A 17716-nucleotide genomic window follows, 5' to 3' on the forward strand; every position below is an offset into this window, starting at 1 on the left:
TTTGGATTCATATGTTGTTTTTTTCTGACTTTAAAAGACACAAATTCGCCCATTTTCTCATTGGAAATAGGTAAATTTCAAAATATCACTGTCCTGGTCACAAAAGCAAAGTTTGTGGGGAATAATAGCCATTTTCTATACTTTTGAGGCATAAGCAATTAGGAAATAACACTTACTACCCAGGAACAAAAATTGTGTTACATAGTGTTATTATTATTATGCTTAACTGTAAATACATTCGTTTGAAATGTATTTATTTATGTATTTATTTAACCAGGAAATGTACTCATTGATACGTGACCAAAATGTACTAGGGGCAATAATTTAGAAATTACAAACATTTGAAGGTTTTCCAAGTGTCTCATATGTTACAGTCTTTTGTGTTCTCTCTCTTGTTGGGTAAGTCCTCTGCTCCTGTTGTCCATCTTGAAATTCTGTGTCCCTCTGTTCTCCGTCACACATTGGTTGTTCAGTTACTTCCTGAGGCTCATTACTGCACTTGTGATTGGTGCTAGTTCCTCATTTGTCTCTCTGATAATGTCCATATCTTCCTGCAGCTCTGTCCTTTGAGATAGCTGTCGGTCCAACGTGCACTCAGGATAGAAGGTTTCGGCTTCTAGTTTCCTTGCTGGATCTGATATGTGCCTGTACACTGTTTACCCGTGGAACATAGGCTCCTTCCAAATCTTCATCGGACGCTCTCACCCTGTTCTGGAGATGGTGCACGTGTTGCCTTTTTCCTCTGCTGTTCTACCCCCTTGGGTCTCACCTTGCTTGGCTGATCCTGAAGAGGGTGGTCCAAGGGTATGCTGTCCATATTAGGACATCATCATTTCTCACGTCTCAGCGTCAGTTATCAGGAATTTCTTTGTCATGGATCATTTAGTTTGGTGATCAGTTGTCATTTCTCAATAATTTTTTCTGTCATCCCTCATGTGTTTGTTATGTCAGCCATTATTTGTATCAGGCATCATTTGTATTTTGTGTCCGCCGTCACTCGAATTTCGAGTCGCGGAAAACCTCTGTCAATGCAATTCTCGGTCAACCATCAGACAGCATTTGTTCTGTGACTTAAGGTAACAGCCAATCACGTTTCTAAGTTTGCATATCCTATGATTTCATTGGCTACTGCGAATGTCAATCAACTGAAACAAAAACTTTTCTACACGTGGAGGGTTCACTGTGGTTGGTACAGGTGAGTAGAAGCAGTGAGGTTTAATACACTATTTGGATAAATACTTGTTTTCACGTAGTAGTTATAAGCCTATAAAATGTGAATGAATGGCACATTTATTTAAATTTGGTTTGTTAAATTTGGTTTAATGCCATGTTTCTAATAACTGTGTCTCCGTTGATGTTAAAGATGATGGAGCTAATTACTGCCTTCAAATTTACACGGCCCTTTTAACATTTAAAAATGACATTTATTTGACAAATTTGCTTGTTTTTTATGCATTGCTGTGTATAACCAGAGTTTATTATTTGGTCACCAGACCTGGATTATAATGAAAATAAAACGTATATTTTTCCATACCGGATTACAAATCTCTGTTTATTCCTGCACTGCATCACCTCTGCACCTGTACATAATCAGCAACCACATTGCCACAGTTACCTATTTTTCTTAACCATTTATTTCCTATATGCCACATTTGGCTTAGAATCAAACTCTTTTCAGAGATATATTACTTTCACTTTGAAAATGGGATTTCCTTACAACTTTTCTAAAAGAATATAATTTACATTCTCAATATTGGTATGGCTGACTTCTTAAAATAATTATACCTTAGGCACCTGTCAGATTCAACTCAGAATGGTATTCTCTTCATCAACTGTTTTCATGGTATTATCTTCATCAACGTCATTCCTCTTTTCAATGAATAAATAAAGGTTGGTCATGAAAATAAAATAAATATACAGTGCCTTGCGAAAGTATTCGGCCCCCTTGAACTTTGCGACCTTTTGCCACATTTCAGGCTTCAAACATAAAGATATGAAACTGAAATTGTTTGTGAAGAATCAACAACAAGTGGGACACAATCATGAAGTGGAACGAAATTTATTGGATATTTCAAACTTTTTTAACAAATAAAAAACTGAAAAATTGGGCGTGCAAAATTATTCAGCCCCCTTAAGTTAATACTTTGTAGCGCCACCTTTTGCTGCGATTACAGCTGTAAGTCGCTTGGGGTATGTCTCTATCAGTTTTGCACATCGAGAGACTGAAATTTTTGCCCATTCCTCCTTGCAAAACAGCTCGAGCTCAGTGAGGTTGGATGGAGAGCATTTGTGAACAGCAGTTTTCAGTTCTTTCCACAGATTCTCGATTGGATTCAGGTCTGGGCTTTGACTTGGCCATTCTAACACCTGGATATGTTTATTTGTGAACCATTCCATTGTAGATTTTGCTTTATGTTTTGGATCATTGTCTTGTTGGAAGACAAATCTCCGTCCCAGTCTCAGGTCTTTTGCAAACTCCATCAGGTTTTCTTCCAGAATGGTCCTGTATTTGGCTCCATCCATCTTCCCATCAATTTTAACCATCTTCCCTGTCCCTGCTGAAGAAAATCTGGCCCAAACCATGATGCTGCCACCACCATGTTTGACAGTGGGGATGGTGTGTTCAGGGTGATGAGCTGTGTTGCTTTTACGCCAAACATAACGTTTTGCATTGTTGCCAAAAAGTTCGATTTTGGTTTCATCTGACCAGAGCACCTTCTTCCACATGTTTGGTGTGTCTCCCAGGTGGCTTGTGGCAAACTGTAAACGACACTTTTTATGGATATCTTTAAGAAATGGCTTTCTTCTTGCCACTCTTCCATAAAGGCCAGATTTGTGCAGTATACGACTGATTGTTGTCCTATGGACAGAGTCTCCCACCTCAGCTGTAGATCTCTGCAGTTCATACAGAGTGATCATGGGCCTCTTGGCTGCATCTCTGATCAGTCTTCTCCTTGTATGAGCTGAAAGTTTAGAGGGACGGCCAGGTCTTGGTAGATTTGCAGTGGTCTGATACTCCTTCCATTTCAATATTATCGCTTGCACGGTGCTCCTTGGGATGTTTAAAGCTTGGGAAATCTTTTTGTATCCAAATCCGGCTTTAAACTTCTCCACAACAGTATCTCGGACCTGCCTGGTGTGTTCCTTGTTCTTCATGATGCTCTCTGCGCTTTAAACGGACCGCGGAGACTATCACAGTGCAAGTGCATTTATACAGAGACTTGATTACACACAGGTGGATTCTATTTATCATCATTAGTCATTTAGGTCAACATTGGATCATTCAGAGATCCTCACTGAACTTCTGAAGAGAGTTTGCTGCACTGAAAGTAAAGGGGCTGAATAATTTTGCACGCCCAATTTTTCAGTTTTTTATTTGTTAAAAAAGTTTGAAATATCCAATAAATTTCGTTCCACTTCATGATTGTGTCCCACTTGTTGTTGATTCTTCACAAAAAATTACAGTTTCATATCTTTATGTTTGAAGCCTGAAATGTGGCAAAAGGTCGCAAAGTTCAAGGGGGCCGAATACTTTTGCAAGGCACTGTAGCTGTATTTTTTGCTTATAATAGTCACAGAACTTCAAGCGTCTGTGTATGGGTCTCCGCCCTGGTCTGTTAACTTCTATTCAGACCGATATTCATTCATACACAGCTATTTTGTCCTATAACCCTATATTAGAAATTAATATTACACAGTGTCTATTATGTATTTCTTTATTGCTATGGTAAATTGTTATTTATTTATAATCATGGTATCTGCAATGTTTTGTGGGATGCAGGTTGGCAGGTTTTCATGAATAATCATTGAAAAGCTTATTGACTCTCCTACACCAACGCCTTTTTTTTTCTTTTAGAGTGACCAATTCTTTTTTTTATTTATCCCCCTCCCCCCCCAATTTGGAATGTCCAATTATGTTTTTTTTTTCTCCTCACCACACCGAGTTCCCACACAGCACAGACGTTCTGATCTCACAAGCCTAAAGCCAGAATCGCTTTTACACTGAGCAATCCACAGCAGAGGTGCTCGGTGTCTGGCCAGTAGGGTTAGCTGTTGCGCGATGAGGAGGAGTCCCTGTCAGTTTCCCATCCCCCACCCCATCAGCGTCAGAGCCAATGTCCCCAGCAAAGTTTAGCCTCTTTGCACAGCCTGGATGCGAAATGGCACCGTCCAAGCTGTAGGACATCCAGCGCTCCCAGTAGTAGCTCTTTAACTGAATGAGCCACTCGGGGACCCCCCTACACCAAAACTTATTTAAGATATTAATGTTGTTAATTAAAAATTGTAAGAATTTTTTCTTGTAGAGGTGAACATTGTATGTATATGCTAAGCATTCTTACTAATAAAATCTGGTAAAAATTAACTGAAATATTATCACATCGCAGGTTCTGTAACTGATAGACTAGACTTAATTGAGTACTAAAACTCTTACACTGTTTGCTGTTAAAAAAAGGCAAACCTTAGCAACTGCCTGAAGTCTATTAACAAGAGCTGAAATGTTCATGCAAGAGGCGCATTTAGCATGAGAAGCAGTATGGATAGAGACAGCTTGTGCATTTCTGAGGTATTTACAAAGTCAAACACTGGAGGCCTGTCCTGTTCTATTTCCATGCATTATTAAGAACATAAGAAAGTTTACAAACGAGAGGAGGCCATTTGGCCCATCTTGCTCGTTTGGTTGTTAGTAGCTTATTGATCCCAGAATCTGGTCAAGCAGCTTCTTGAAGGATCCCAGGGTGTCAGCTTCAACAACATTACAGGGGAGTTGGTTCCAGACCTTCACAATTTTCTGTGTAAAAAAGGTGCCTCCTACTTTCTGTTCTGAATGATCCTTTATCTAATCTCCATTTGTGACCCCTAGTCCTTGTTTCTTTTTTCCGGTCGAAAAAGTTAATAACTTTTAGAATTTTGAATGCTTGAATCAGATCGCTGCGTAGTCTTCTTTGTTCAAGACTGAATAGATTCAATTCTTTAAGCCTGTCTGCATATGACATGCCTTTTAAACCTGGAATAATTCTGGTCGCTCTTCTTTGCACTCTTTCTAGAGCAGCAATATCCTTTTTGTAGTGAGGTGACCAGAACTGAACACTAGGTGAGGTCTTACTAATACATTGTAAAGTTTTAACATTACTTCTCTTGATTTAAATTCAAAACTTTTTACAATATATCTGAGCATTTTGTTGGCCTTTTTATAGCTTCCCCACATTGTCTAGATGAAGACATTTCTAAACTCCTAGGTCTTTTTCATAGATTCCTTCTTCAATTTCAGTATCTCCCATATGAAATGACATTGCCAAAAGCTTTCTGGAAATCTAAATAATCCATTGTCAATGTTGCATCCTCAAAAAAGTAAAAGCATGTTGGTTAGACACGATCTCCCTTTCCTAAAACCAGGATACTGTTACCATACAGGTAATTTTCCATTTTGGGACTTATTATAGTTTCCATAAGTTTACATATAATAGAAGTCAGGCTTATTGGTCTGTAGTTACCTGGTTTGGTTTTGTCTCCCTTTTTGTGGAATAGTACATTGCTGGCATTGTGTCTATAACAGGGACTAAGTCTAACATTGATGGTCACTCAGGAGGTCTACTTTTCCCATGGAAAACAAGGTATATTTTCTCCTTTGGTGTAGAGAATTATTGACACTGAAGACATTTTTTTTTTGGTTTATAAACAAATAAAAAAAGATTTTTATTTTGGGTAACTGTCTTGCTGTCTGGTTGGCACTCCTTGGACAATCCATTCCGCAGTAGAGTCAAGGTCATGGTCCCGGGAGACAGCCAAGGGTCTGGGGGCGAGTAGAGATAACATTATTTAATTTGCACTTTAAACATTTCCAGACCTGCTCTAACTTTCTAATATTTTTATATTTTGCACTTACCTACGCTGAGCGATCTCTTTGTAGTCCTGCCAGTACACGTTCAAGGTCTGCCAGCATTCTACTTACCGTTGTCCCAAGGTTTGAGGTCCAGCATCTGGGTCCGGAGATACTTACCAGTCAACGCGGAGGGTCGAGGTCCAGTGCCAGTCTCCAGCGTGCAACGCTGGATTCCAGGAACGGCGGTGAGAGAGAAAGGAGACACGCAGGGTTTAAAGATAGGCTAAGGGGAAGTAACCAGAACCCCGGGCAGTGGGTGTGGTGAGGTCTGCGGTGGGTTCGGGCTGCGAGGGAAGCGGACTTCGGGGAGAGGGGTCTCTTGGGATCCCCCCGGAGTTATCAGAGACTGATTCCTTCTTTTTGGCTTATCCGCCATGTTGGACAGTAACCTTTACTTTTTTTTTTTTAGAGAATTACCACTGCCTGGTGTGGTTTTTATTTTTTGTGGCTTTCCCTATCTTTTGTTTTTTAAACTTGTTGCTAATAACATTGTTTTTACTTATCCAAGCTCCAGTGTGTGTATATTTGAACCCGGGGATAAAAAGAACCTGCATAGGGGAAATTACTATCTACTCGGTCATCAAGGTCCTTGTCCTTGCCAAACCCAAGGTAGCATAGTCGTTACAATTCTACAAGCAGGTTTACTACGGTTACTCCTGTTTACCCCACCCATGACATAAGAATCGCAAGAGGACTTCAAAGACGGACGGACAAAACTGTAATTGCTAAGGTTGCTAGGAATATACAGTATGTCAAAAAACAAATGTTAAGAATTCTGTCCACCAGCTTTTCTTGTGACTTTGTCTTGATGACATCCATTTTATACCATATCTTTTCTAATTATTTAAGCTTGTTTTTATAGTGAAATATGCTCCCTCAGCTGGAAATTCCTGTGGATTCCTCTTTGAACCTTCTCTTTCTTCTACTGAGGCATTTCTCATCTATAAGAATGTGATGTCTGAGACTATGCTGCTCAATATGTGTTTCTGCACTGGATGGAGTCTGTCTCTTGTTAATTTTAGTGAGGTCTTTAGAGTTTTACAGGCCATGAATTCTTCATAACTTTTGGGTTGAAATATTACATTTTCATGGAGTGTTATATCTTTATCTTTAGCCCAACAGAAAAAAGAGTGCTAATGTTAAAATCTGTATATTATCCCGATTTTTTCTGTTACCTTTAATTGAGGGATCAATATATAAATGTTTTATTGGGGGACAGTTTGTACATGCAAGCTTTCAAGATCACATCGGTCTCTTTATCTGGTGACAGCAGGTTGGAGAAGAAACCGTCACTTTTGCAAAGCAATACATTCTGTACTGTTTATTTTGAATTCCCAGATTAAAACAGAAGCATTCAGAATACTACCCTTGACATGACTGAAAGCAGAGTAATAAGACTATGGTGAGGTATCCTACCATATGATATGCTGAATATTGCGCAGTATAGAAGAGCAGAATCCAAGGAACAGAACCAGGATGTTGAAGGACAAGCACCATACTGGGTGAAGACTGGGAACTGCAGCACTTTCAGATTCAGGCACAAAAGAGGATTTTGTTATGAACAAGTTAATAGTCTTTTTTCCTTTGAAGTCTTGTCTTGCTGTTCAGTAGAAACCATTTGCAATCCAAACAGTCAATAAATAAAACAATAAGACACATTTTTTTTTAAAAGGTATGAGCTTTATTCTTCAGTCAGTGGCAAGCAATTTCTACTTACAGAACATCCACATGGATTTACATACAAGGCTAGAATGTACATGACAGACTTAATGGTTTATTAAGAGATATCACATTTTACATGATCACTCATGGAGAAATGTCATTGCTTTGTTTTTCTTAAAAAAGGGATTTAATTCAGTTTCTAGAAATTACAAAGATTTTTTTTTCCCCAGTAGAACTGACTCAAGCACATTTCTGCAAACTAACAAGTGGTCTATCACACAGCTCACGTCGCTGCTATTTATATGACATAACTATAAAATTATAGGTCACAAGACATATTAGTAAAAAGCTGTGAAGTTATGAGGAAACATATTCTATGTTAAAGGAAATATTATAAAAAGATCAATTTTTTGAATGATTGCCTTTACAATTTAATAGCCTTAATAGGTTACTTTAAAAATGTTTTTTTTTTTTTTTTTAATCGGCAACCATTTAACAGGCTTACACTTGGGAGTTGTTTAAATTTGAAGCCCTACACATACTAAGCAACATTATTACATTTGAAAAGGTTCATCCTAAAATGCCCTAATCTAGACAGGCTTTAAGAATGACAATGCATAGACTACACCCATTCAGGGGAGACTTACTCTACGAAGCACATACCGTACTGTAGTGTGCTTATAGCATTTCCAAACAAGTCACAAAGGTAAGAGTCGAAGGTATTTAAAGAAAATAAGTTGAAAAACTCAACCTTAACATTGCTGTTATTTTTGCAATGTTTTCTGACAACAGGTTCCTATGTTTTACACATGTTCAAAATAACAGAGCTCTTGTAACTGCAGTTTTTTCACAAAGCTAGACGTTTCTTTAAAATGTAACCATACATCATACATGATAACGAAGTGCTGCTATTATTCTACCTCAAACCTTCTTAACATTAAATGTCTATAGAAAATACCCAATAGAATGCGTATTACCGATGATGTCCACCGCATATATTCAAATAATATATAAGATGCAGTCAGTACTAGCCCTGAGTGGCCAAATATTGATTCAAAGTTAAAAAGTGACAACAACATTCCAATCAAATTTTAAAACTAAAAACGTTAGTTTTTTTCTCAAAATAACTTTTTCAATGGGATGTTGTCACTCACAAACATCTTTTGAATCTGTTTACATATATACCATCCAAAAGTACAGCTTGTTTTTAAATGCACATAGCATATCTATTTGCATATTGTTTTTGGTATATCTAGTGGTTTTACAATAGCAATACCAAAACATAGCTAATTCAAATCATTAATTGTTACCTACTCAAACAAGTATGGGACTCAGTAGGGATGTCATTAATTCATGAAAGGATTTTTCCTTCACTCTTGTATTTTAAACAATATAGACTATCTCTCAGCATGATGGATAGTAAACAGTTGAGATCTGAAACGTTTCTCTCCTTGTGACAAGCAATCTAACCTCAATGGGAATAATTATATTATTTTGTTCCACCTCTTGTAAGTGTGTTTCTTGAAGGCACAACAACAAGATTAAATAATGGACAGGGACAGGCCAGTACTCTGATGTTAAAATTCTTAACATGAAAGGTGGAACAACACTCCCCACACCCCCATCGTTTCAAACCAAAAGAAAAATCAATTGGATATACAAGTCATAAATTGATTTTAGTATGGCAGTTCAAAACTCCCAGCAGCTAAAGATACATTATTTCGATTAGTATTTTATGCAGTTAATCTTTGAGTTGCTACAGAATTGCTCGCTCTCACATTTTTCGAGCCCTCTTCTTGAAAATAATGATTCCATTTGGCTCCAAATTTTTTGTCAATATAAAAATTCAAACAGCCATTTTTCTTCCAAATTACTTTTTATTTTTTTATGTAGGCTCCAAGTCCAATTTTAGTAAAGGTCTTTTGGTTGTTCCAGCAAAACAGCTTGTATATGTAGTTCATTATATATATATATATATATATATATATATATATATATATATATATATATATATATATATATATATATTATGGACTGTAAAAAGGAAAAGGGTGTACTGTTAAGAGCAGATTGAGTGCAATGTTACCCTTAAATCAAAAGTTACAGGAATTTTCTATGCTTCCCCAACCCACATAACCGTGTTTCCCTTAAATACCTCAGTGATCTCACAGTTTAACTTATTTAGCCGACCATCCAGAATGAACAAAGATTCCCTTGAAGGTGTCATCAAGTACTGACCAAATAGACCACTGTCCATGATCATGCGGTTTTTACTATTCCAGGGCCACTCCACCCCTTTCATAGGCTCCTTCAGGCTCTTCACCATCTTTACTTTACCAGAGGCTAGCTCCACATACAGCACATCCGTCTGTAACCCTGAACTAGCAAACACATTGTACTGATGGGCCTCAGTGAAGGAAGGCTGGAAAGCCACATCTGAGATGTGCAAATTAGTGTGGATGTCAAAGGCTTCCTGGATCTCCCCTCGAATTGTAATGGACTGGACCCTCATGAGGCCCTTTGCATCATCGATGCTGACAAGGAAGTGTCCATCAGGAGACATATAGGGGGTGCCAGTAACATCACTGTTGTAGCCAATCACAGAGTCAGTAACGCTGTCAACTATGAGCTGAGGTTTCATGGCATTGGTTGAATCAGGCCTGCAGTTGATAAAGTAGTATCCCCCCAAGTGGGTGTATGCCAGGGACTTTGGTACACAGTTATAGTCTTTCAGGCTAATCTTCTTTACATAGGACATGGTCTCAAGGTCAATTTTATGAAGAGCAGGTTCATCTTTATGAAGACTGAATCCAAACCTTAAGGAAGAAAAGGAAAATGATTAGAGTTACTGACTAAATGACACCATACTGTACACTATCCCAAATTGGCTAATATTGTTGTGTCCATCTTTTCTTTCCTTCTCCCATGGCAGAAGTTTATACATATATTCAATTGATTTTCCTATTCTAATAATACTATTATGTAGTAGCATTAGAAAATACAGGGGGAACTCAGGTGAGAAAAAGAAAGAACAAACTTTTCATCATGCATCTTACCTGTGGAACCAAATCTACAAAAGAGACCAAATCTACAAAAGAGACCTAGAGCATGAGCAATAATCATCCTCCTAATAATACACAATTACAGAGAGACTACTTTACAAGAAAAACAAAGATCCATCTTACTGGCAGATCTAGAGAAAATCTACGACAGTTAACTTGGTCCACTCTTTTTATGATACTAAAGACTTCAATCAAGTCCCTCTTAATTCTTCTTGTTCTAGGCTAAATAAATGAATTTCCCTGTATTGCTCTATCATTTATCAAGACCAACAATGTCAGGACTTGGCTCATAACAGGGAGATGATCCCTAATCCAGAAACACGGTCCAGCTCCAATACTTTAAGCTCTGTCTCAGTGGTCACACTAAAATCATCTTTAATATGAGTACAGTACTGCCATCACCCACTGGAGAAAATGAAATGATATCAGAGGCTGCTGAGGACAACTGGCTCTGATCACTTCAATTTTATGAAATAATAATTTAAAAAAAAAATAATTCGGTCACCTAGTGAGACCTCAACTGTCTTAAAACATAGTATTATGATTGCATACATTGTATGAAACAAAAATAGGGTTATTTAGAAGCCAGGACTTTCTTGTCTTGTCTAATTCGCAACTTCCAAATTTCAAAGCAAAAATGAAAAGGTGCAAAATCAGGTACGTGAGGCAATTTTGTTGAAATGGCATTCAGCTTTTTGTTTTCTGAGATATTGGACAAATAAAGGCAATCTAGCATATGAAAAGGCAAACCATTATTTACTGGTAAGATGAATAGCCTATTCAACAAATACATATTATATTTACTCAACTGAAGTAGATTCATCCTTATCTCACAGAACAGGCCAAGCTACTATCATTGGTATTTGCAAAAGGCTCACAGGTAATGACAACTACACAAAACAAACAAACACGCAATAAAATTAGGATTGAGAATACTGTGGATTGAGATCTGAGTTGCCCTTGTCACTACATCATTTACACCTTCATTTGGATTATTATACCTTATTGCCTGTGTGCAAGTAGTTTAGTGGAGAAGATTTGACTACAAAAAACTGCTTGTTTAGAAAATCTTGCAAAGTAGTGACTGTCCTACTACTTAGCAGTACATTGGTTACTGAGGGAAAATCACATTTAGAATGTGGCTGGACATGACTTATGTACAGTCAGCTACAACCTGTGTTATTGCTTTGAACCTTTAGGTGTTACATTACCCTTTTAGATAAAAATGCATTTAACCCTGTCCCATGTGTACCTCCACAACAACTGAGCTACGGATAGCATGATTTATCTAACCTATGTTAAGATAAGATATGTATTATTTTTTTCTCTAAAGATGACAAAATAGATGAGATTGGTCACTCTCCATTTCAAAGCATGTACATTTTTCACTATTCATGATCAATACCCAAAATACTGTAATTAACCACTTCACTTTTGGAGGAACATATTTGTTTTCAGTCGACTTGTGTTCTTCATTGAATGATCAAGTTAATTGTTGCAGACTTTGTGATAATGTGATAACTGTGATAAGTAGTCATTGAAGTCTTACTGATTTACTTTTAAATGTGAGCCCCCTAAGTCCTTTTAGGAGTTTGTGATTTAAACAAAATACACCCCATACTTTTTATACAGTATCTATATTATTGGTAGATTTCAGTTTGGAATACTACAATTTTTGAATTGTGGTGCCATGGCTTACTAAAGTATATAGCTATTTCCATAACCTAAAGCCCCCAAAAAACATCTTTAGTGCTGCACATACAAAGATGTGCAAGATTTTAATCCTAGGGTCAAGGAATGCAACATGTGACACCCAACCCAGATAACCCAGCTAATATTACACATTTTAAATTATTTTTGAAAAATACCTAGTTATTGCACATAAGCATTAATAATATGCCACACATCATCACAATGCATTTTAAAATTAATTTTTTATTAAATGTAAGGTACTAGGGGGATTAAAATAATTAGCATGCTCTTAATACATGCACATGCAAGAGTAGTCAACCTTGTGTTCTTTTTGTTTGCTTACCCCTCGAGTCAGAGGGGTTGTTTGAGCATTACACAAAATTTAATTCTGGAATAAAATCCAATGAATATCCTTACTATTCTATCTGATTATAAAATAGCAAAGTATGTGAGGAGTCTTTACACTATGAGAAACACATGCATATGCTTTATAATCCTTGGCATTTTCTCCAACAGACAACTAAACCTCCAATTACAACTTCAGAATTAATAATAATAAAAAAAGCTTTGAACAGCATCTCCCTAAAGCATTCACTGTCAACTCTTATAGGTGTACTTCCTTCTGTTTGGTATCTTGGGGACCTAAAACTTGTGATTAGGCACTGCAAATTTCAGCTTTACTGTAAAGCAATGAATTTCAGCTTGTCAGCGTGAGCTTTACATGGGATTCACATGGGATTATATATATTCAGTAACAAAAACTGCAGTTCAGAATCACAAAAGTCAGGAAGTGGTATGTTAAGGTTGCACACAACCTTAACTCACCCCTATTGCATCAGATTTTAACGACACCAAACTTACACAAAACCGTTTTTAAAAAGTGCTGTAGCTCAAAAACTACCGGACAGAATAACACAAAACTTATAGAAAAAATTCAGCCTACCAATCAGACCTGAAATCCAAAATGGCAGGCAGATTGATTGAACTTAACCCCACATTTGGAGCTGCACAAAATAGGGGCATATAATGGAAAGAACATTGCAAACATAACTATGGCAGGACTGAACCGGTGACCGTCTCTATATATCTTTATTTTTATATAGCGCCTTTCATAGTGGACCACCATCACAAAGCACTTTACAGAGGTAGGCTGTGAGCTGTGCAGAGTCACTTACAATAGGACATTGATTTAACATCTCATCCACAGGATGCAGCACAAGGAGGTTAAGTGACTTGCTCAGGGTAACACAGTGAGTAAGTCAGTGGCAGGGGTGGGATTTGAACCGGTGACCATCAGTGGCAGAGGTGGGATTTGAACAGGTGACTTTTTGGTTACAAGCCCTTGACTTTAACCACTGGACCACACTGCCGTTTATCCGTCACATATATGATGGATAAACGGTTAGGGCGGATATGTGATGGATTAACAGATAAATCAACTAAAGAGTTGAGCGCAGATACATTTTTTTTTTTACAATTTAATCGTGCAGACTTTTATCCGTGGCAGTCCAATCATACGTGGGCGGAGGCGGGACATAAACAGTTGAAGGTATTCTCTGTTTCAGTTGAAGGTCTTGGGAGTTTAACCAATGGAAAGTCAAAGATCTGACCTTGTTCTGCAGCTGTCCAATCATTAGTTAGCAGATGCGGGACATAAATATGCTAGAGTAACCACTGTAAGAAAAGCTGAATTTCGCATGCTATTGCTTATTATAGAGACTGTTATTGAGAATTATATTGAGAACTTCGAAGTAATATTTCAAATTGCTTTTTACAAATTAAAAAAAAAAAAACATCAGACAATGGAGACATCATACTCAATTTGGTTTCAAGAAGAACTTTCTCAAAAAAATTGGAGATTGTTAAAAAAGGGAGGTATACACCATAAATACCCGAACTGACACGGAGGGATGGGATATACTCACTACTTCCAAAATTCAAATTATAAAAGGTATCTGTGGCTTACCGGTAGCTGTCATTTAAAAAAAAATAAAAAATACTGCTGGAACTGTTTTTTGTTCAGTACAAAAAAGGCGATATGGAACAGCACTGGCTACAGCAAGCTACAAAGTCAACACAAAAACATGAGAGTTCCCAAAGTCATTTGCGAGTCACTGTAACACTCAAAACTTTTTGGACAAACCCGGATTGATGTTCAACTGGATGAGCAGAAGCATAGGGATACAATACAACACAATGAGCAAGTAAAAAAAAATCGTGAGGTTCTTAAACGCTTGACTGATTCTGTTGTTTACCTTGGCAAGCAAGAACTACCATTCAGAGGGCACAATGAAGACACCATTTCCTCAGATAGAGGTAATTATGTGGAATTACTTTCTCTGATTATTGACTACGACAGTATGTTAAACAATCACATGTCAATAGCTACAGTATTCTCAGGTACCTCTAACAAGATTCAGAATGACTTAATCTCTTCGGTGTCTCAGGTTCAATAAAAGAAGTAGTACAGGAAGCCAGCTGTCTTGTGTTTACAGGTACTGTATGTGACTGACAGTGGCCCGAAAGAATGGTTGTTCTGTTAAAATGTGTTCCATTTACTAAAATAAAAATGCTTATAAACAATAAAAATGCTTTTAAAAAGACCAATTTGCCATTGGTTTTTTTTTTTTTTAGATTCTATAGATTTTTCAGTATTACTATGCAGGACAGCCAGTATAAGATAAGTTACCTTTATTAAAAATGTGCACGGATTAATCTACCGATTAACACTAGAACCACCACAGCAGTCATTTTGACGGTTTGAGGTTTTCAAATTGAAACTACTCTGTGTGTCTGAAAGTTATGTGGTTGTCTGTTTATGACTTTTCCTAAATACATGTATTACATACCCTGACAGCGTTTGAAAGGCAGGATCAGGAAAATAAGGAAGTTATAATCCTGCCCACCTTGAACTGCCACGCAGTCAGTTTGACTGCCTTTTACAATACTTGCTTTATTTGTTATTTCTACTGGACCTAGCAGCCATCAATTCCTTTGTTTTGTACAAGGAATGCACTGGGGAAAATGTCAGTAGGTGAGATTTAATCTTGAAGCTAGCCACAGCGCTTCAGCAGAAACATTTCGATCAGAAAACTGCAAAGCAGCGGTCTGCTGCAGCTCAATCTGGATTCAGTGCTGCACCGAGTGACACGTGTTTTAATTAAAAAAAAAATATATATTTTTTTACAGTTTTGTATGTACATATACCGTTTTACACCTGTTTACACACTAGTTTCTTTGAAATGTTTATTTTATAATAGTTTTTTTCATTTTTTGAAGTAGTGCTTTATATGTGGTAAATTAGAAAATAAACCTTTTTATGTTTGTTCATTTAAATACAGCGTTTCGGCTGTGCAGATGTTTGATATGACGTGCTTGAATAAAACTTTTGAGTTGTATCTGATAGTTTATTTTAATATTAATGTTTAAAATGTAAATGGTGGTTTTAAGTATGAGTACAACCGCGGCGGTTCTAGTGTTAATCTACCGATTAATCAACTAATGCCCATAAATTAACCGATCAAAATGTTTAATCGAGTGGCAGCCTGTGGCAATGTGCCCCGCCCCTGTGTGCATTTCTGTGTTGTATGTTGCGTGTGGTGTGTTAATGTTGGTGTATAGATATGGCTGCACGGGATATAAATGGGTGTGTGCAGCACGAGTATTTAAAATGTATAATTGTATTTAGGCACGGGATTGCACTTCACGTGCATTTAAAGTATATAATATGTGAGCACGAGGTTGCACATAATTAATTCACGTGCTGGGATTCAAGTGAATAATTAATTAGTAATTGAATCCCGGCACAACAGTATATATAGATGCACATTTCATTCACTCGGGGTTGTGTGTTCATGAGTGGAGAACGGGTGTGGAGAGGAGGTAAAAACTGAAAGAAATAACAATTGCTATTGTGCGCTGGAAGCACCAGCGCGGTACTTGTTTGTTTGTCTGTTCGTCCACTTTGTTTGTCTGTCTATTTACTTTGGCCAACTCGCCGTTTTGTTTGTTCAGTCTGTGTTTTCTGTTTTGTAGAACCTTTTTATTTGCAATAAACCAGGCAAGCAAGCGCCTTCATCATTTCACCGTCCTGTGACTGTGTGTGTTTCCTTTCCTGGGTCTGACGTAATCACTCAGCCAGCCATGTGACACAGCCCTAATATATATATATATATATACATGTAGTAATGTGTTATGCACGTCAGAGCAAAAAACATCTGTTATGCTCGTCGGTGGGTTTGTTACAATATAAGTCCATTTTGCTCCTTAGCCGGATCTAATTTTACTGTATTTCAGTTCAAGAAGTGCTGTTTTTTTTAAAAAACACAGCGTGAAAAAATGTACAATGATTTACTATTCACGTCAAACATTTTTGGTCCGTTCGAGCCCCTACAAAGCAAACAGAAACCATCAAAAAGAAAATAGGTGAGTAACTGAGTCAATTTGAGAATGACACCAAACAAACCAATAAATGGGGAACAGGAACCAGCAAACAGGACAGCTCCTAAAACAGACAGCGAGGCAGAGCAACTAGACCAATGTTTCTCAAATGCAGACACTGGCCACCAGCTGGATTTTATGGGGCCACAGCAGCATCCCAGTATTTTCTATTTTTGTCTCTCTTAATCAACCTTTATCTTAATCTGTGCCGCTATCCAGCTTTCATTCAGCAAAGGTCATGCTGCCTGCATTCTAATTCCTCACACTGCGTCTATTTCCGTTAGCTACTACTGGCCAGCATAAACGTCAGTAGAATCATTACATGTTGATTGGCCGAGCTTTTATTCTGATCAGATTTCACTTTGGCATGCATCACAAATGTTCGCCCATTTCGGTTTGTGTTAGTGCTCACCAGTTGATCAACGAGAGAAGACTTTAGTAGTGTGATGTGAAAACAACGGTATGGAGTAATATTATTTTCTTTAGTGTGGAGAAACTACAAACAAACAGTACTGCACAAAATTTTTTAAAATCCACCTCTGTGTCCGCCATAAATTACACAGTTGACACAAACACAACGTGTTTTGCCGTGCACCGATTTACTACCTTGCCAGAATTTGCGTGACAGTTTCTAAAATGGCAAGTGATGTTTAGTATTAACTTAAAACAGTGCTGCTTCAGATTTGGCAAGCGAGTCAGGGCAGCAGTGTGGAGTAGTGGTTAGGGCTCTGGACTCTTTACCGGAGGGTTGTGGGTTCAATCCCCAGTGGAGGACACTGCTGTTGTACTCTTGAGCAAGGTACTTTACCTAGATTGCGCCAGTAAAAACCCAACTGTATAAATGGGTAATTGTATGTAAAAATAATGTGATATCTGTATAATGTGAAATAATGTATAATGTGATATCTTGTAATAATTGTAAGTCGCCCTGGATAAGGGCGTCTGCTAAGAAATAAATAATAATAATAATAACAATAAT

General features: G+C 37.5%; 1 protein-coding gene across 3 annotated transcripts in view; it reads right to left on the reverse strand.

Annotated features, from left to right (window-relative positions):
- Window positions 1-7539: 7539 nt before the first annotated feature.
- The window catches only part of LOC117409420 (follistatin-related protein 5-like), a 256417-nt gene continuing 246240 nt past the window's right edge, over window positions 7540-17716 (reverse strand). For all 3 annotated transcript variants that reach the window (XM_034908687.2, XM_034015436.3, XM_034908681.2), the window contains one exon: window positions 7540-10359. In XM_034908687.2, the coding sequence (XP_034764578.1) occupies window positions 9657-10359 (703 nt within the window). In that variant the 3' untranslated portion in view covers window positions 7540-9656. The remainder of the gene's footprint in view (window positions 10360-17716) is intronic.

Source organism: Acipenser ruthenus, chromosome 2 (genome assembly GCF_902713425.1).
Source record: "Acipenser ruthenus chromosome 2, fAciRut3.2 maternal haplotype, whole genome shotgun sequence".
NCBI classification, from domain to species: domain Eukaryota; kingdom Metazoa; phylum Chordata; class Actinopteri; order Acipenseriformes; family Acipenseridae; genus Acipenser; species Acipenser ruthenus.